The sequence below is a fragment of the Cavenderia fasciculata genome (genome assembly GCF_000203815.1).
Source record: "Cavenderia fasciculata unplaced genomic scaffold Scf_EU5ZYIE02H8LDV-5, whole genome shotgun sequence".
Lineage (NCBI taxonomy): Eukaryota > Evosea > Eumycetozoa > Acytosteliales > Cavenderiaceae > Cavenderia > Cavenderia fasciculata.
The window spans coordinates 141,339-161,735 of record NW_004457639.1 but is presented as its reverse complement, the minus strand read 5'-3'; the positions used below and the strand labels follow the sequence as shown (position 1 = coordinate 161,735).

Genomic DNA, 20,397 nt, shown 5'->3' with positions numbered 1-20,397 from the left:
TCTTTATTAATCAATTTCTTTGTCTCTTATAGATAATAAAAATAAAGAGATTAGATTATTTATAACCTAAAAAAAAAATATATTAAAAATCAAATCAACTAAATAGAGTTTTAATTTTGTGATGTTTGGGAATATTCATATTCAATAATCTATAATTATAGATTATTTATTGGGAGGAGGAGGTAAAGGGATTCTATCAAAAATATTTGAAGATGTCGTTCTTGATATTGGTAAAAGTGATGGTGGATGATGGAAATGCGGTGGTTGAGTCGGAGCACCAAGGGGTGGAGGAGGTGCCATGACTGGAGCAACCATAAATGATTTGGAGGTTGTCTGGGGTGGAGGAACTTGTTGTTGTTTTAGTGTTGTTGGTGTTGATGTTGTTGGTGGAGGTGGTAGTGGGAGTGTACTGGCACCATCTACAAGTTGTGAGTGATTAGGATTAGAGAATAAATCAGTAGAAGTGATGGATGGTCTGACATTGGTATTGTTGTTGCTTGTACCGTTGTTGCCACTTGCACCATTGAGAAAACTCTTGTTCATTCGCTTGGCAGAGAATGCACTTGGCGAGCATGTTAATAATTGAGATTGTAGGTTTTGGATATTGGAAGGAGAATAGGTTTGTACAGATGGTATATTTAGTTGGGGCGATGAATCGGAACGAGCCGATAATGGAGGAGGAACCATTCGGTGTGGAGCTGGTGGAGGTGGATGTGATGGAGGATGTGATGGTGGTGGATGTGATGGAGGAGTAGTTGTTAAATGATGAGCCAAAGAATGAACTTGGAATACATTTGGTTTCTTTAAATTGAATGATGATTGGGATGTTTGCAATTGTGGTGGCTGTTGTTGTTGTTGTTGTTGTATTTGACCCAAATTATAACTTTGAGATGGTAATAAAGGATTTGATTTAATTTTAACAAGTGATATGTTGTCAAAGCCTCCACTACTGCGTTGTTGACTATCCAAAGCAGCGTTGGTAGAGGATGACGACGACGAAGACGATGACGATGATGATGAAGAAGATGACGAGGTGGTAGGATATGACCCATCGGCAGACGCAGAATGGGCCAACTGTCCATAGTCGGTGGTAAATCTTTCTATAACCACATCTTCATAGTTTCCAAGTTGAAGAGGACACAATTCCAATAGTTGTTCGGAACTATCAATAATCAATCGAATAAATAATTTCTCCTTTTCAATATTTGCCAATAATGTCTCTGGATTACTACATCTTAAAAATGATGGTGCAAATACCATTGCAACATTATCCTAAAAAAAGAAAAATATATAGATCAAATTAATATTTTGAACGATTATGTTTTTTTTTGTTTTTGTGTTTTAGCTACCTACCTGAGTCATTTTTGAATGACAAACATTTGAAGGAAGAGTAAGTTCTTTTAAAAATATAGATATATAGGTCAATATCTTTTGGTTGATAGAGTTGAGTTGATTGAAAATATTTAAAATCGAAGTTGTATTTTCGCAATTGACAGCCTGTTCATAATAGTTGTTTGGAATGAGTGGTTCAGGCATTTCTCGAAGCCAAGATTTGAGTAACGATGTAATGATGTGAACATTTACATCTGGGTCAATGTTAAAATCACCTTCGTTGATTCGTTTTTTAACCATACACAACTCTGTATTGTTGCCTGGAATACGGAAAATACCTTCGCATTTCATATTGTCTTTGCACTTTAAGATACACACTAAAAATACCAATACATAGGGTACTTGTAGATCTGGGTATTTTAATCGTTGTTTTTCCATCACCTCTGAAATTGGTTTGGCAAAAACTGCCAAAGGATGATTTGATGAAACCTCCTTGTCTGCATTACCAATATATGGTGCATGTGTAGTAGAAGAAGAAGTGTTACTACTACCGCTACTACTACTACTACTACTGCTTCCACCACTACTTAGACTAATACTACCAATTTTCAAGACCGACATGGTTGATCGCCATCCTTTTTTCTTTTTCTCGCAAGTCTCAAAGACAAACTCTGGATGTTGAATGTTGAGAGCCTTGTTGAAATTTGCAAATGCTAAAATATCACGCTTTGTGTCGATTGCATTGATAGTATCCTCTGATGATTTTAAAGTGGTTGTCATTCTTGCAGGTATCGAATCCATTTCAGTTATAAATTTTTTCATATTTGTTTTAATTCTTTGCATTCTAATAGTTTCTAATCTTTGGAAATCCTAAAATAAAATAAATATATATCATTAATTATAAATTACAAATTGTTATAATTAATCCTATTTGTTAAGTTACATTTTGAATCTTTGGAAATTTTTCATCATGATAGGTTGTATGATATCTATTTGCATATTGTACCATGTGTTTATAATCTTCTTCAACTTGTACCAATTTTGATGGATCAGATTCTGGATCCTTATAAACAGAATCATAAGTTGCCTTTGTTGATTTTAATGTATCAATCACTGATTTTCTTTCTTTAACTAAATTTTGTCCATCCAATACATACTTTAATAAATTTTAATAATGTTAGGGAAATAATATTATTTCTAATAATGGTTAATGAGAAATCACAAATACTTACAGCTTTTTGTTCAACTTTTAAATCTTTTAAAAATACTTTTAAAGGTTCGTTTATGTCATCGTTTATCTTTTGTACCACTTGTAAAAGGTGATTAGAGTATTGATTGGTATTATCTACAAGTACTGTAAATGCTCCACTTATTCCACTACAAACAATATAGATAGATAGATTGGAATGGTTAGTATCAAAAGAAAGAAAATAACTAAATATATATATACCAAGATAGACATACCCCAACTTGTTTAAATTTGGTTGTGATTTACATAGTTTTTGAAGATTCTTTGCATATTCCTCTTCAATCTGTGATCGTTTCTCTAAAAACTTCTTGATGACCATACTATCATCCATACCCTTATCAATCTCTTCGCATATTTGGTCAATTTCAGTCTACATGAATAATAATGGAATTTGAAATTAGATTTATTTAGATGATGGAAATGGAAATGGATGGATAGGTGGATGGATAGGTGGATGGAAAATACTTACAAAGTTTGACATTTTTTTTCCCTCTTCTCTTTTATCTTATTATTGATTGATTATTTATAGATTATTTATAAATGATGTTGTTGTTGATGATGATGTGTACAATCAATCAAATGATGATAAATCGAAATAACTACTATCAACCCTGGCCAGTCAATATAATATATATAAGTCTGTTTGTTTATGATTTATTATTCTCTCTCTCTCTGTCTCTGTCTCTTTTGTTCAATTGAACAACAATAGCAACATTAATGTTTATACTACAACTATTTCGAACTACTACTACTTGTACTACAGCTTCTACTACTACTGCTTGCCTACTCTACTCTACTATAGAGCTACTATTAATTAATTAATATTATATTATATTCTATTTATGATTGATTGAGTTAGTTACTAGTTTTTGGTTTGTTTGTTTGTTTTGCTTTGTTTGAGAGTTGATTTCCTCCTGTTCTCCTGCTCCTACCTATATTAGTATTTTTGCTATTATTATTATTTCTTTTTGTTCTTGCTCTTGAAAAGGTGTGAATGAGACATCAACAACAATAGTAGGGGAGAGTGAGGGAGTGAGTAATTATAGAATCACACACACAACACATCAATCAATCACACACATTATTGATTATTATTGCTGCCAGCACTCTAAAAGATGATGAAGATGTGTTAAGATATTTGTTATTGTTGATGGTGTCTGTCTTTCCTTTTTTGTGAACACAATGTAACCCATTGGAAAAAAATCACTCAATTTTATATACGATGTATGTCCGACACTTTCATCCATCCATCAAAAAATGATAGTTGTCTGGTTGTCTGCTAGTGTGATTGTTGGGTTTGTGTGTTGGGTTTTGACATTAATTATACGTATGCCCATAGCGGATTGGTGAGGAATCGGCACACATACATACGACTAACATATAGAGAGGAGTAGGATAGAGAGAGAGAAAAATCAACTTTGATACAAAAATTATTTATTATATATATATTGACTCAATTTTTTAATTTGACTCAAGGAAGTGTTCCATAGGAAGGAGTGTATATAATATAATAATATAATATAATTATTTACATGATAATATAATATATCCGAACTTCCAACTTGGATCACTTTATGTTTTTGCAAAAAAGAAATCGGCGATATGGGTGCTTGAAATTTATTCTTTGAATTTGAATGGAGAATTGCTTAATTATTATGACCTCATTATTATTATTATGAGAGAGAATAAGGGCAAGAATAGTGAGTCTCGCCATTGAATTACCTTTTTCACCTTCTTCATCGAATAAATCATTCACCAAATTTAAATCACTAAAGTAACCCTGACCACCATCATTTGGAGTTCTCTCTCTATGTTTTTGTGTGAATAGTAATACAATAAAACAAACAATACATCTTTCAAAGTTAGTATTTTGTATTTTGCCACATTATATTTATTTTCCAATCTCGTGACTCATCTACCTTTCTTTAAAAGACAACCAACCCATCCACATTTTTAAATTTATATTTTATATATATCTAAAATATTATAGAAGGATTTCTTCTTCTTCTTCTTTAATAATACTCATATATCCATCAACCATCAACTCAGTCCTGTATTTATATTATATAATAAATTAATTTCCAAAAAATCAGGTATGTATATATATATATTAAATGAACCGAAACTACCCTTTCACTTTGTTCCCACCCTCTCCACATTCATTCATTAAACATCGACATTGTGCCGCAATCAAATCGAATTCATCGCCAACCCTCAATACGAAGGAACAACAAAGTGAAAGTTCCTTGCCAAAAAAAAAAAAAAACAAAAACAAAAACAAAAAACAAAACTTCACCTCCTCAGCTGTCCACATGGTGCAGAGAGTGTCTACACCCTTTTCGAGAAGTAGTAGTAGTTTGTTTATTGTATTGAATTATTAGTATCTTGTTTTTAAAAAGAGGTAGGACTACTTAACGAACCACCAACACTACATATCATATCATAAACAGCACTATAGTATAGCATATTGTATAGAAATAGAGTAGAGTATAAATATATATAGATTGTCTGACAATGAAGAAGAAGAACTTCTTCCTCTCCTGATAAAGATTCATTCATTGTCAGAGAGACAGACAGAGACAGAGAGAAAAAGGCGAGATTCAAAGAAGTGATAAATAGATAGATAGATAAACTTAAAGATAAATCGTAAATTAAAAAGAGAGGGAGGAAGAAGAAGAAGAGAGGGATATGGGTGTTTTTGTAAATTTTATAACGAGTGTGGAGGAGGAGTAGGAGGTAAAAGAGAGAAACAACAGATAGTGGTGGTATTAGTGTTAAAAGGACAAGCAAAGAGAGAGGAGAGGGGAGGAGTCAAAAAAACAAAACAGGAGGTTTATTATTTGTTAATTATTTTTCCCTTTTTTTTTAATACCCAATATATTATAATATTATATCCCTTTTATTTTTAATTTATTATTATTGTTATTGTTGTTAATATTATTATTATTATTATTATTATTATTATTTTACACTATATACTATCTTTTTCTTATTGTCAGTAGTAATATCATCACACTTTTAAAGTATTTATCATCATCATCATCATCACTAGAGAGAAACAAACAAACTATAAAGTTTGACAGCAGTTCGATATTGTACATACAATTGGTTGTTTGTTTAAATCAATAAGAGTGCATTTGGTGTTATATTCTTGTTTATTTTCATTTCTATAAATTAAACTAACATACTTTTTAATTCGTACCTATTTACTTTCTAGACTTCACATTATAAATAGAAAATGAATCCAGATTAGTATGTATAAAGAAAGGATAGGATCAATAAATCAGTCAGCAGTACACTGCTGATGCTACAAGAGAATACAAAACTAATCAACTCTCTTTATTATCCAATCTTTTTTAGTCATTATTTATTCAAATTATTACTCATTGGTGACAGTGGTGTAGGCAAATCCTGTTTATTATTAAGATTTGCTGATGATACATATTCTGAAAGTTTCATCTCAACCATTGGTGTCGATTTTGTAGGTTGATCAAAAATATAATATAAGAGGATAGGTTTATAGTTTGGAATCTATTATAATAGACCGACTGTTGTTGGTGTTGTTGTAATCATTACAATCTGAAACAAAACCTATGCCCAAAAAAACATTGTCAATTTAAATTGATACTAATCAATTACTTATTTTCTTTTTATAAACTAGAAAATCAGAACCATTGAATTGAATGGAAAGACTATTAAACTCCAAATTTGGGATACTGCTGGTCAAGAAAGATTCAGAACCATCACATCTAGTTACTACAGAGGTGCACATGGTATTATCGTTGTCTATGATGTTACAGACAGAGTAACTTTTGACAATGTTAGACAATGGCTCCAAGAAATTGATAGATTCGCATGCGAGAGCGTAAACAAGTTGTTGGTAGGTAACAAGAGCGATCTTGTTGCCAAAAAGGTTGTAGACTACAACACTGCCAAGGCTTTTGCCGATTTATTACAAATTCCATTCCTTGAAACCTCTGCCAAACAATCAACCAACGTCGAACAAGCTTTCATGACCATGGCAACTGAAATTAAAAATAGGTAAGAAGAAGAAGAAGAAGAAGAAGAAGAAGAAGAAACAAAAGATAAGACATGCATGGATGGAATAAGTTATTAATATTTTTTTATTTATTTTTTTACTTTTATTACTTTAAGATTAACTGCATCTCAACCAACTCAAACTGTTGACCGTAACAAAGTTGTACCAGGAACTTCTCAACCAATCCAAGCCAAGTCAGGATGCTGTTAAATACTATATATATATTTTATTAAAATCAACTTGTTTTTTTTCTTTAAAATCATTTTTCAAAATATTTTCTTCTTCTCCCATCTTCCATCTTCTTCCTTGAGCACTTTTGGACCAGTGATCTGTATACAATAATTAACAACAAACAACAACAACAACATCAAAAATAATAATAACCAATAGCCCAAAAAAACATTAAAAATATAAAATCCATAAACTTTACACTATAAAGTTAAATTATTACGTAATTCCCAGTCTCGACTTTTTATTTTATTTCTTTCCTATACAGACAAAGGAAACTGGATTGCCATCATCGATTCTACACAATTTTATAAATATATATTCTGCAGAGTACGCGTAAAAAAATCAAGAGATGGGTGAAGGTCAAATTTTGGTCAAACTGACTTTTGACACAATTTTTTTTTAAGTTGTTCAAGCAAGGTCTAGGGGAGGGATGTGATGATCAAAAAAAAAAAAACTTCATCTTCTTCTTTTCTTGTTGTTCATATTTATATAATATATATCTATATATACACTTCCTCCTTCTTTGCAACGATGTACAAATTAACAGCATTATTGTTCGCCATTCTCTTGGCATTTATCTGCGGAGTACTTGCTCAAGAAGATACTATTGTTGAAGAACCAGTTGCCCCAGTCTCTGATATCTCATTCTCATATATTTTCCCAGATTATCCAACCAAAGGTAGACATCATAGATAAATAGATAGATAGATAGATAAATAGATAGATTCAACAACTACAATCATCAGGAAATAGGATTAGCATTGATTAGTAGAGGAATATTATACTATAGCCAAGAATCAAAAGTCATGTACACTTTTCACTAACAATACTACTATCCTATCCTATCATATTATATTATATTATAATCTTCAACAACAATAGAGTTCCCAGCTGGTTCAGTCATTGAAGTATTGATTGGATTCACAAACAATGGAGAAGTCGACTACAACGTCTCTGCCATCTACGCCTCACTCAACCACGCACAAGAGACCAAGCACTACATTCAAAACGTATTATCAACCAATCTATAGATGACACACGGATAAAAGAGAGATAGAGAGATAGATATGAATGATCATGGACAATAATGGAAAGAATGACGATTATGAATGAATGAATGAATGAATATTTATATGGTAATGCATTTGTAGAAGTTGATCGCCAAGTAACATCATCTTGGGGCGTGATCACTTGCATAGATTATATAATCTATCATCATTTGTCCGTCCATCCATTCATTGATATCATATCTCTCTCCTCAAGGATCCTGTTGTATTTTCATGTCATGTGAACAAATTATTAATTATTTAATCCCTTTATATATATAGTACACCAAGGCTGAATATGGAGTCAACGTCAAGCCAGGTTTCCAAGCTACTCTCCCATACCGTTTCGTCCCATCTGAATATTTGGAACCAAGACAATTTGCTCTTTTGGTCTCTGTCGACTACAGAGCCGATCAACAAAACTTCACCTCTACCTTTTTCAACTCTACCATCTTGATTGTCGAAAAGCCAGTCTCATTTGATATCGAACAGTAAGTTTTGTCAAACCACAAAAAGACTTGACCAATTAATAAGTTGTAACAATGCTAATTATTATTATTTTTTTTTTTTTAGTTTCTTCCTTATTCTCTTTGGTCTCGGTCTCGTTGCCTTGATTGGTTACATTGTTTATGGCAAGTTACCAAAGGCCCAAAAGGCTTCAACCCTTTCAATCATCAACAAGATCAAGACCTCTGCTGGTGTCAAGGAAACCTCCCAAAAGAAGGTTGTCAAGTCATCCGCCGGTGAAGACAATTGGTTGATCGATGCTGCTGACAAGAAGCCAAAGAAGGTTGTCAAGAAGAGCAACAAGTAAAAAATCAAATAATAATAAAAGTAATATAAATAATATAAATATATAAATGATGACCATGACGACGGACTCGTCATCCAAATCCAGGTTGTAGGTTTCTCTCTCGACCACAGATCTTTTTGAAAAGATCAAAGGTGGTTATCTCGAGACCATGGACTTAACAAAAAGGAGAAGAAATCGTACTGGTATTTCCCACTTCAAAGTACAAGTCAACTTTCGAACAAGCATAGTTTGTTTATTGATTGCAACGAGCAAATCATGACGACCTATTCCCATTTCTCAGTTTTACGTAAAATATTGGTCGAAATTAATTTCTTTTCGACCTTCCAAACACAGAAACATAGAAGGGCCATAGAATAACTAATAAAAAGATATGGAATGATGGAATTATTTAAATTAATTAATAATTCGATCGATGACGATGATTGATTAAAAAGATGAAATTTACAATAAATTCTATTCTGTATTAGCGAGCCTACTACCTACTCTACCAGGGTTCAAATTTCTTAATCCCGAAACATCGTTTAGGTAGGCAGATTCCAAAGGGTCACTCGGCGCACTACTTTTGACAGTGAGATTTCTTGGCGACCACGAAATACCTTGGTTGATCAATGACACCTGATTTCAGGCTTGGTGACCAGAGTGGGTCTAGGGGGTACCAAATCATGTCCGTTGTCTTTTGATTTTGAATAGGCACCCACCTATTGGGCGTTTGGGAACCACGGTTTTAAAAAAAACAAAAAATTAGTACTACAACCAGAATCTGTTCGAAAATATTTTTGACGTTATCTCAAGATTTTTGATGACTTGAAAGCAAGCTCGAAACTCGCTTTGACGACCATGACTGACCGAAGCAAGATGGAAAAACACTTCTGATAATATCTCTCTGATTATTTAGGATATTTTTTTAAATATATTTCCGATGCCACCCATTCTCTGAGAGCCTCTGGTGACTTGATTTTAATATTTTAATTCTATAACATTAAAAATTAATTCTCTCTCTCTCACGACCACCCTTGCATCCCTGTGTCTGTGCTCGATTGCTTTTTTAATTTCTTTTCGTCATCTCTTTCTCTTTCTCCCTCTTTCGTCAATCACCCCTTCAGCTACTATTTTAATATCTTTAATTAATCGTACTCCTCAACCAATCGGTTTTTATTCCCTTTCCCCTTCCTTCTACTTTCTTCTCGAATATAACCTTCTGCCCCCACACTTATATCAAATTTTTAAAATATATATATATAATCAAGATCAATTTAGAAAAGATAGTCCCAACAATCAAATAGTATAGTCATTCCCCTCAAGTATACAACAAACTCAAAAAGCCAACAAGGTAATAACTAAAAGTCAAATTACAAGTGGAGTAAAAAAAATTTTGGTCGTCGTCTTTCGTGGCAAGGATTCTCTTTTTTTTTTTTATACAAAGACGGCTGGTATCATAAGATTTTTCGCAAAATTAAATTGCAAGCAGAAAAGAAGTAAGAATCGTCTACACATCAAACACGTCAATTTATCAGGTCAAGTGGTTTTTTTTGTTCGTGCAGTCATCGTGACCGATAACAGTCGTCTTCCATAGGATATTGTTTAAAATATCTATTAAATTCTTTGGAAATTATCTAAACCAAACTAAATATCCATCACATCGCATCATAAGAATCCATTTTGTCGACTGGGATCGTCGAGTCCTATGTTCTTAATTAAACTTTTAATTTAGTGGGTGGATGGAGTCTGTCAAACCAAAGTTTTCTATTGTCTCTCTCTTTTAGTGACAACTAGTTTTACAACTTTTCATCTTCATTGTTCATCAACCATTCCATCCAATTTCATCCATCATTTATAGATTGATCTTCACTATACTATCACTATCACTATTCATCAGCCAGCACAAAGAGTTATTTATTTTCAGTGTATGTAATCATTCTTTTATTAGTTAGAACTATAATCAAGTATGTGTATTTCGATCAACCAACAAACCAACCAACCAACCAGACCAGATGATATTGTCAACTTTTTTTTTCATTGAAAGATAGTTGTTCATTTTTGTTATGTGTATCAAACATGTTGGATACCACTCTCACAATTCCACCATCTCCCTTTTTTTTTTTTGTGTATCTACCAATTCAAAAGAGTTTGTTGTTGTTACCAATCAAAGATTAAGATTTCGATTTTCATGATATCGAAAAAACTATCTTTTGAATCGAGAATAGTACGATCGTACCAACCATACCTTGAAAATAGTTTAGTTAGTTAGTAGGGTCAGTTTGTTGATAGCGTGTGTGTAGCAGGTCGGACGGAATGAGAAACTCTCGAAAGCCACCGACCTCTGCTGTGAACCAAGGGATCACGACCATTCCCTCTGGTAGAGAGTAAAAAAAAAATATCTAGATTGGTGTTTGTTCGGAGATTCTTTTATAGGAGTCAAATTTAAAAAATTTATGACATTATTGTAAATGAAATTATAAGGAGGTCGGAGCTACCTAGCTAGCGATTCTTGCAAGCAAGCTATCGGAGAACAAACATCTTTTTTAAATCATCACAGAAATAGAAAATAGAATAATAGTAATAGTAAAAGTAATTATCAATTTAATTTATCATGTGTGACCTACAAACCCACACATAAACACTTTCGTTCTTTCCACATCATCATCCATAATAACTTGCCCCAACATGTTTAAAAGATAGATTCGAGAGCTTTACAAATATCCAATATTTTTTTAAATTTTGTTGATATTATATTTTATTCTCCAACAAAATATCATCAGCCTGGATGAATAAGAATACCAAATTTTAATTTAAATTTCTCCATCAATCACATGATATATTAAAACACACACATCTTGGTATATTCTTTTTTGTTAACAAATCCATCAAGAATCAACAAGTAAATACTACTCCCTCTATTACTTTTACACATTTTTTTGTTGTCTTTTCAAAAAGAGTTCGATGCAATGAAATGAAGCGGCAAAGAGGTATTCAGATTTGTTTTTCAGGTTATTCCATGTTCCCACGAACAACACCAAACAACAACAAAAATCATCCTATTCTTTTTCTTTTTCGTTGCACCATCCATCATCCCAACCATCTCTTCATTCCATCCATATCTGTAACAATTACAATAACCGAAAAAGATACATACGGCAGGGAAGCCGAAACAATCCTCCGTACATGCAGTGGAAGCTTCACTGAACCTGTTGTTGTTTGTGATTTTATTTTTTAAAATATCTATCTATTTTATTTTTTTAATTCAACGCTGAAAATCTTGGTCGGTGTAGTATCTAGATCCAAAGAGAATCTTTATTGGTGTCTCTTTATTTTTTTTTTATTATTGTTACAATATCCTCTCAAGCACAAACACACAGGTAAAGAGATAATAATAATATTTGTGTTCCAATCACACTCGCATTCTCTGTCACCCACACATATACCCAGTATGGAGGGAATGTAGGTCGACAAACAAGTCTCAAAGACCTCGACTTACCTAAAGTCGAACAGTCGTTCGAACTATATTTGACGAGGTTTTTTTTTTTTTTTTTTTTTTTTTTTTCTTTTAATTTCTAGTTTTGCAGAATCATCATCGTCATCGTTGCAAATCCCAAGATTATTAAAAGAACATCAAAGAGCAAAAGGGAAATTTAATTTAATTAAACCCAACCAACCAACCACACATGCATAAATATATTTATAATATCAGATAAATATAAGATACGATTTCAAAAAAGTAGATATTTATTAAAAAAAAAAAATACATCAAAAGGCAAAAAGTACAACAAAAAATCAAATCAAGAAAATACTTTTACCTTTTTTCTTTTTCATCCTCACCTTTATATCTCAACCAGTAGTAATCCCAATTAATTGCTATTCGATGATACTTATCGATTCGGTTGATTTGCATATCCGATTAGTTCCATTCCATTCTCCAAAAAACAAAAAAAAAAATCACATCCCATCGATCCATCAGGTGACTCCCCCTCTATTCTTTTGTTGTTTTTTTTTCTGCCCCCTTTTTATCGCACATTCCCCAAACAAACAATCAAACCAACCATCATCTGATTGCCCCGTCTAGGCAATTACTACTCCTACTATCTTTATTCATTTCATTTGCCACTAATATCTTTCTTAATAGAGGAAGGCATCTTTGAATGGTAATTGGCACGGGACGCAAACATAAACAGACAATCAAACAGGCTTAATTCCTTGTTTAACCTTTTTGTAAAATTATATTTATTTATTTACTTCCGAAATACCATTTTTGTTGTTGATCATTATTTATACTCATTTTGAATTGTTCAATTTCCTTTCTTTGTCTTTTTTATCCTCCTTATCCAAATTCACTCTATAATCATATATATATAAAACATATATTAACTGTACTATTATTATTTATTTATTTAATTTTTTTTTAGACATCTACTCTTATTTATTTAATTTAATCCCTAATCCAACTCCAACTACAACCCCCATCAACCCAACTACAACTATTTATATATTAAATAATGATTGAGAAAATGGAAGAACCAACACATGATACTACATTTTATAGTCCAACATTCAAGAGATATGAGACTGTAACATTTTATGCCAATTTATTGGGCATTTTAAAACAATATACGACGATTGTCGATCAATGTCCATCGACCATTAGAAAGTTGGTCTGGAATTACATCTTTCAGCTGTTGGGTCAACCAGCTCGTGCCTGTGACCTTCCCTTTACACCAGTTGTAAACTCTTGGCTCTCTGAAAAGTCCGTCGACTTGATGGACATTGAAACATATTTTGCCGCCTTTACCCAGGCTCAAACCGACCATCCAACCCTCTTCCCAGACTTCCCATCAGTCTCTGCTGCCTATTCCATTCCAGGTATTTCCAGTCCAAATACAAGTGTTAGAATTTCTAAACAACAATTTTCAAATCAATTAAATCAAAACCAATCAAATAATCAACAACAACCATTACAACAACAACAACAAATAATTAATCAATTACAACAACAACAACAAACACAACAACAACAAAATACAAATAATAATGGTAATTTTAATGGTAATAATAATTTATTTAATTTACAACAATTACAACAACAAATATTACAACAACAACAACAATTACTTCAACAAAGTTTGGCGTCTAATCATTCGTCAATTGTTGCTGGTAATATTGGGAGCACGATCAATCGTCTGCAACAACAACAACAACAAGTTGCAGCAGCTGCTGCTCAACAACAAGCCCTCTTGATCCAACAACAACAAGCTGCAGCCGCTGCAGCTGCCGCCGCTCAACAAGTTGCCCAACAACAGGCTATTGCTGCTGCCCAAGCTGCTGCCCAACAGCAATTGGTCAACAAGATCATCTCTGCGCCTCCTCCAGCCCCATCCAACGACTTTAAGACGCCGTCTGTATGGTCGACCGACTTGGCCTCTGTCTTTGCCCAATTGTCATTGTTGCAACACTGGAGTGAAAAGTTGGATCGACTCAATCCCAAACAAAAGGAAGCTATCTGGAGCACTTGCAAGAATTTTACTTATTTCCGTAATTATGACAAGTCATCGTTTGCCAGCACTCTCCAACTATGGGTCAAGGATCTCGTTCCCCATCTCGGACACATTACCGTCTTGTTTGCTGCTATTGGATATCTACGTGAATTCAATATCATCACACATGATTTCAATTATGCCAATTCCGAACAACCAGTCTTTAACAATTATGGAAATAGATCCCAACATCAACAACACCAACACCAATCATCCATGGGTGACGAAGAATATGAAGATGAAGATGAAGATGATAGTGGTGCAGAATACAACAACTCACCACCTCAACAAGACTTGTCTTCATCTCGGTCACAATCAAGATCACATTCCCCTATTTCTTCTCCAAGACAACAAACCCATCAACAACAACCTCAAACTCAACAAACCCAACAACAACAACCAAAGTCAAATCCAATTCCAATTTCAATTTCAAATCCAATTCAACAACAAGTATCATCACTTTCAGCTGCTACACAACACCAACTTAATCTTTTAAAGGTACAATTACAAAATACCTCTTCTTCAAACAATTTTTCTAGTACAAACACAACACCATCGATGCAACAACAAACCAACCGAATTTCACCAAGTTCTTCGACCATTTCTTCACCCAATGCACCATTTACCGATACTTTACCAATCCTCAGATCACCTCTTGCCAACAAATCCAATAATAACAATAATAATAATAATGGAGGTGGATCAAATTACATCTCACCTGTACATACTCCATCCCACACTCCATTACATCTTTCTCCAAGAGCCCATTCTCCAACCTTTTCTCTGTTGCCCGGACTTGGAAGTGGCAGCAAGTCACCTTCCTCCTCGGCATCCATGTCCCCAAGCATGGCTTTGAATCTCCTCAGTACCGTCTCATCTACAGTGGCAGCCGTCGAAATGTTGACCGAGAAAAAGAGAAAGGTCGATGATTTTACCTCACTCAATGGTAACAATCTACTTCCATCCATCTCTGATGAATTCAAAAAGTTAAAGGAAACAGTTGGTGGATTTGGTAACCCACATTCTCGTCATGGTAGTGCTGCCAACAGTAATCATAATAGTGATGATGAATCAGATCATCAACATAACAAACAATCGTACAAGGAAGAAGAATCCAACTTTTCATTCTCACCAACCAAAAAAGTTAAAAGTTCACCTCCACCTTCATCACTCAACAATAACAACAACAATAATGCAGTAGTTGAAAATTCTTCATCCATTTTAAAATTGATTTCTTGACCTTAACAAACAAATAATCACCTCATCTCCTCCTTTTTTTTTTAATAACTTATTTATCATATATACTTTAAATCAAAATAGTTCAAATATCTGTAGATATACATATATAATTTCAATCATCCCAACCAACACACAACAACTTCACCAAATTTATTTCGATTCATATATTTCTTTCGTCTTAAACAACAACTACAACCAACTACAACTACCAGTCTCATCATCATCCATATATTTAATTAATGAAGAGTACTACCTAGCTTGCATATATTTATACATATATATATATATTTATTAAAATAATAAATAAATAAATAAAAAACAATAAAAAAAAAGGAATTAAAGAAAGAGTATTTGATTACCATATATCTCAATCATATTCTTTTTCCCTTTTTCCAAAATTATCTCAAATATATTATTATTATTATTATTATTATTATTATTATTATTATATTTGTTCTTTTTATTTGTCTTTTATTCTTTTTATTGAAAACTCTTTGTTTTGTGATGAATATCAAAGGATCACGACGCAATACTATTAACAATGATGGTGTTGGGTATGAATTAGGAAAGAGACACGATTGTGATGCTTATATATTAGATATCCTTTTAAAGGATCACTCTTTATTAAAAACTGAGTAATAATTCCAAAGTCTCTTCTCAATTCCTTTTTAGGAAACTTTGACCTGAAAGTCATTATTGACGACCTTTTAAAAAATTAAAAAATTAATTAAAAAATCAATTGACAACGACAACAATTCGCCAACATGACGTTCGATGTCTTCAACCAATATTGGTTGCAAAACATACAAACGAGTAGTAGTAATAACAAAGAGAGACAGACATACAGACAGGACAATTTAAACACATCATCTTTTCATCAGACTCTTATAAAGATCAAATAACGAATCACCAAGACAAGAGAAGAGAAAAAAAGGCTCCAGCTCCCCTCTTCGACAATACAAAAAAAAACAAAAAAAAAAACAAATTAATAAGAGGGTCCTTTCTCTCTAGAAGCTCGATTTCTTTTTTTTTCTGTTATTACAAGATCTCATTGCTAGCACCTCCTCACCTCAACCTTAGTACATTACACTTTAGTCAACCAACAAAAGAGAAGAGAAGAGAAGAAAGAAGGAATTGTCGTTTTTATCAATTAATTAACAGCATAGTATCAAATACTACACTCATTTCGTTTGAAAGGATTCGATTTAATATAAATATTCAAACCTACCTACCCGATATTTATATTTTATTCATTATATATCCTTTAAAGTCGATTTAAACAAGTCTTTTTTACTTTTACTTTTAATTAGTTCATAGATAGATTAATCTTTTAAAAAGAGAACTCTTCCTCTCTCAGCTGACAACGTTGAACTTGCATAAAAGTAAGAACCCATCTCACCTCCACCTCCAACCAACACACCCAATTTAATTTCAATATATTTTTTTTAAATCGACCAAATACGGTGACCAATCCAACCTTCTAGACCTGGTCAGATATTTTATATATAATCCTCATATATCAATCACCCCCTTCTCCCTACCCTACCTACTACTACCCTTTTAAAAAAAAAAAACTTTATCAATTTCGTTTGCCAATTCCAAAGTAACGACGACATGTTTTGATCACCTACTATATAAACCATTTGTTTACTACTACATTTGCCCCGTCTTTTAGCAACTATAAGATTACAATCGCATCGAACAAACCATTCAGTTCCATCCAATAGCCAAACAACAAAAAAAATTTCATTTAATTTGATTCTTCATTTTTTAATTAATTACAGTCAAACAAAAAGGTATCCATCCATCGTCCATCCCCCCTTACCCATCACTCAGAACCACCCACCCCCTACTCCTCCTCACTTTCCTATTTTAGCTTTGCGTCATCTTTTACATCATCCCCCCTTTTTTTTTATTTTATTCTCTACCTCCTTCCTTTTACAACAGCAATGTAATAGTTTTGTTTCATTTAGTAAAAAAAAACTTAATCAAATCACCATTGATCCCTCTACCTTCTTTCCTTGACTATATTAATATTTCATAATCATTAGTCAATCATCAATACTACCGTACTGTATCATTTATATTCGTTGGTTAGTTTGTTGTTGGTCTCATCTCACTTTAAATCTGTGTGGTGTTGTTATAACAAACCCCCCATTCAAACCACCATCTATTCTCTCTCTCTCTATACGCTCAGTTTTGTTTTTAAATCAAAAAGATGGATGGTGGTGCGCAGAATGAATGAGCGACACGAGCAACAGAGGGAAATGAATCACTATTATATTATGTTTTGGTTGTCAACAGACACAACCAACGACAAGTTATCATAGCTACCCCTACATATTTGCAAGACTCATCCCTCCTAGCTCTCTTCTAATTAAAATATTATTGTTTCGTCATCATCAATTATATATCAAAACACAAACTACATTGCATCATAACGAAGAAGAAGAAGAACAACTATTTACTAATTAATTTATTATATCCTAAAGGAATACTTTTTTTTAAATTATATTTATATCCATCAATCTATACAACATTTATAGTAACATTACAATCAATCCAATCACTACTACTACTAGTACCAATATATCATCAACCAATAGTTTAATATCTTCCCGAACCATTCTTATTGCCTGTGAATCAAAAGTCAATTGATCGTTTAATTGAATTGAGAATAAGAAAACATAAAACAGTTTAATCAAACACAATGGATTCTTATGATCAATTCAATTTGACGGGACACCCACCACCAAGTTCATTTGAATATGATAATTCATTTGATCAATTTACAAATACGTTTGATAGACAGCAGCAACAGCAGCATCAACACAATGTGATGAATGTTATGCAAACAGAACCAGCCCCTACTACAAGCACTACAACCACTGCAGCTGGTAATAATACCTCTTCCTCTTCTACAAGAACACCATCTCCATCTTCTTCATCGAGTCCTTCATCTCCAAACGATGATTCTCATCATACAAACGAAACAAAAAAGGAAAAGAAACACAAGGAAAAGGATGATAAAATGGAGAAACAAAAAACTAGAAGAACGAATCAAAATGTTGCCAGTAGAAATTATAGACAAAGAAAAAAGGTTTACATTAAAGAAATGGAAGATAAGGTAAAGTAGATAGTAGAGAGATACAAATTATATTTTATATATTATTATTAATACCTCGTTTCTTTAGATTAATCAATTAACATTGGAAAATGATACATTAAAAAGAGATTTGGGTAAAATTGGAGCCAACCCAACAGAGTTGATGAGAATTCCACAAGAAATGGTTTATTTAATGACAAATATTAGAAGAATTGTTATTCAATTGGACCAAGCATTACGTACTGATCAATGTGATGCAACTATCAAATCAATATTAAATACTTGGCATCTAAGTATGGATCAAGCATCAGCTTTAAATGAAAAGGAAATTGAAAGAGTATGTAATATATATATATATTTAATTGATTTACTTTTATTTACTTTTTATTTTGCCTCTTTAGTTTGTTCATCCACATACACAAATTAAATTAACAATGATGGGATATAAACCACTTGGAAATCCATGGAGTGATTTTGTAATGCTTTCAAGTCATATTGAATGGTGGGCAAAGTATACAGAGAGAGCAGAACTTACACAAGATCAATCAGAGCAGATTGATACGCTGTGGAACAAGTTTTCAGATGATGAAGCCAATTTGAAGCGTGAAATGTCAGAACTTGATGAGAAAATAAAAAAGTTCTACATGTCCAAGGTCATTATTTTGCCAACTAGCGATCAGCTCAACTCTCGCGCCCGATATGACACTCCCGTAGATGACGGTTTCGAACCAAACGACACTGAGATGACAGACATTTTGGAATTCACTTACAATCTTGAGCGACTCAAGCAAAAGTTTATAAAGATGGGACGGTTAATGTGGGACACGAGTAAGCTCATGTCCAAGTTCTTGACGCCGCGTCAAGAGGCGATTCTTTTGGTACTCGTTCACTCGGACACCAAATATGTACATTCAAACATGGAGATGGCAAATAATCTTTGGAACCAATTGAACCATGCCAATTACAACAAGCTCTCGAATCATATCCAAAAGGCATACCATCAACACCAACTTTCAGAGGCAGCCAACAACAACAACAACAACAACAATAATAATAATAATGATAATAGTTTTTCGTCACCATCATCGTCGCTATCTTTATTGTCGACTAGAGGTAAATTACCTTCCCCAACCAGTAGCAACAGTAGCAGTACGACACTGCCAACCCTAGTAAAACCAATCTCTTCAGTTGTTCCCAATTTATCATCTCCATCTCCACCAAATCAGTCACCACCACAGCCACCTCTACAACAACAACAACAACAACAGCAACAACAACAACAACAACAACAACAGATCCAACAACAAATCCAACAATTACAGCAACAAATGAATGCCCCAATGTCTTCATATCACAACAACTCTAATCTTTCTGTATATTCTCAACATTCATCTTTTAGAGTTTCTTCTCCTCCATCTTCCACCAACCTTACATTTAATTCTTCAAACACTCCCGCCACCCCAGTCCCCATCACTAATCCAACCATTAATAATACTACATCACCTACTGCCACACCAAATTTTAACAGTCAGTCATATTTAAATCAACAAAGTAATACTACCACCAACAATAATCCTTCTACAAATAATCATCACCCCAATTATAGTACAATAGATTTATTAAATGCTTATCCATTACCAACCACCACCACCAACAACAATAATCAGAGCGGCAATCAACTCAATTCATCAAAAATGAATGGTTCCAACAATGGAGATTTAAATCAATACCAATTTCATTTCTACCATCCATTATAAATGAATAATAATAAAACTCAAAAATCAATCTTTCTTTTTTTTTTTTATAATTGTGATTC

General features: G+C 33.0%; 6 protein-coding genes across 6 annotated transcripts; 4 read left to right on the top strand and 2 right to left on the bottom strand.

Annotated features, from left to right (window-relative positions):
- Positions 1 to 162: 162 nt before the first annotated feature.
- mgp4 (RhoGAP domain-containing protein) lies at positions 163 to 3,062 on the bottom strand (the record flags this gene model as incomplete). Its single annotated transcript, XM_004351708.1, has 6 exons — positions 163 to 1,272; positions 1,354 to 2,202; positions 2,276 to 2,488; positions 2,565 to 2,766; positions 2,797 to 2,951; positions 3,051 to 3,062. 6 exons carry the CDS (start codon positions 3,060 to 3,062, stop codon positions 163 to 165), a joined length of 2,541 nt encoding a protein of 846 aa, XP_004351760.1.
- Positions 3,063 to 5,819: 2,757 nt separating this feature from the next.
- rab1A (Rab GTPase) lies at positions 5,820 to 6,830 on the top strand (the record flags this gene model as incomplete). Its single annotated transcript, XM_004351707.1, has 4 exons — positions 5,820 to 5,833; positions 5,942 to 6,062; positions 6,243 to 6,622; positions 6,737 to 6,830. The coding sequence occupies 4 exons, from the start codon at positions 5,820 to 5,822 to the stop codon at positions 6,828 to 6,830; spliced, it is 609 nt and encodes a 202-aa protein (XP_004351759.1).
- Positions 6,831 to 7,382: 552 nt separating this feature from the next.
- ssr1 (translocon-associated protein TRAP alpha subunit) lies at positions 7,383 to 10,284 on the top strand (the record flags this gene model as incomplete). The annotated part of the gene is made up of 6 exons (XM_004351706.1): positions 7,383 to 7,530; positions 7,734 to 7,861; positions 8,180 to 8,388; positions 8,471 to 8,707; positions 10,014 to 10,071; positions 10,135 to 10,284. The coding sequence occupies 6 exons, from the start codon at positions 7,383 to 7,385 to the stop codon at positions 10,282 to 10,284; spliced, it is 930 nt and encodes a 309-aa protein (XP_004351758.1).
- A 1,410-nt stretch (positions 10,285 to 11,694) lies between these two features.
- DFA_09860 (uncharacterized protein) lies at positions 11,695 to 12,984 on the bottom strand (the record flags this gene model as incomplete). The annotated part of the gene is made up of 2 exons (XM_004351705.1): positions 11,695 to 11,930; positions 12,942 to 12,984. The coding sequence occupies 2 exons, from the start codon at positions 12,982 to 12,984 to the stop codon at positions 11,695 to 11,697; spliced, it is 279 nt and encodes a 92-aa protein (XP_004351757.1).
- Positions 12,985 to 13,201: 217 nt separating this feature from the next.
- Positions 13,202 to 15,475, top strand: DFA_09859 (uncharacterized protein; the record flags this gene model as incomplete). Its single annotated transcript, XM_004351704.1, has 1 exon — positions 13,202 to 15,475. One exon carries the CDS (start codon positions 13,202 to 13,204, stop codon positions 15,473 to 15,475), a length of 2,274 nt encoding a protein of 757 aa, XP_004351756.1.
- A 2,710-nt stretch (positions 15,476 to 18,185) lies between these two features.
- bzpP (putative basic-leucine zipper transcription factor) lies at positions 18,186 to 20,338 on the top strand (the record flags this gene model as incomplete). The annotated part of the gene is made up of 3 exons (XM_004351703.1): positions 18,186 to 18,602; positions 18,670 to 18,918; positions 18,983 to 20,338. 3 exons carry the CDS (start codon positions 18,186 to 18,188, stop codon positions 20,336 to 20,338), a joined length of 2,022 nt encoding a protein of 673 aa, XP_004351755.1.
- Positions 20,339 to 20,397: the final 59 nt, after the last annotated feature.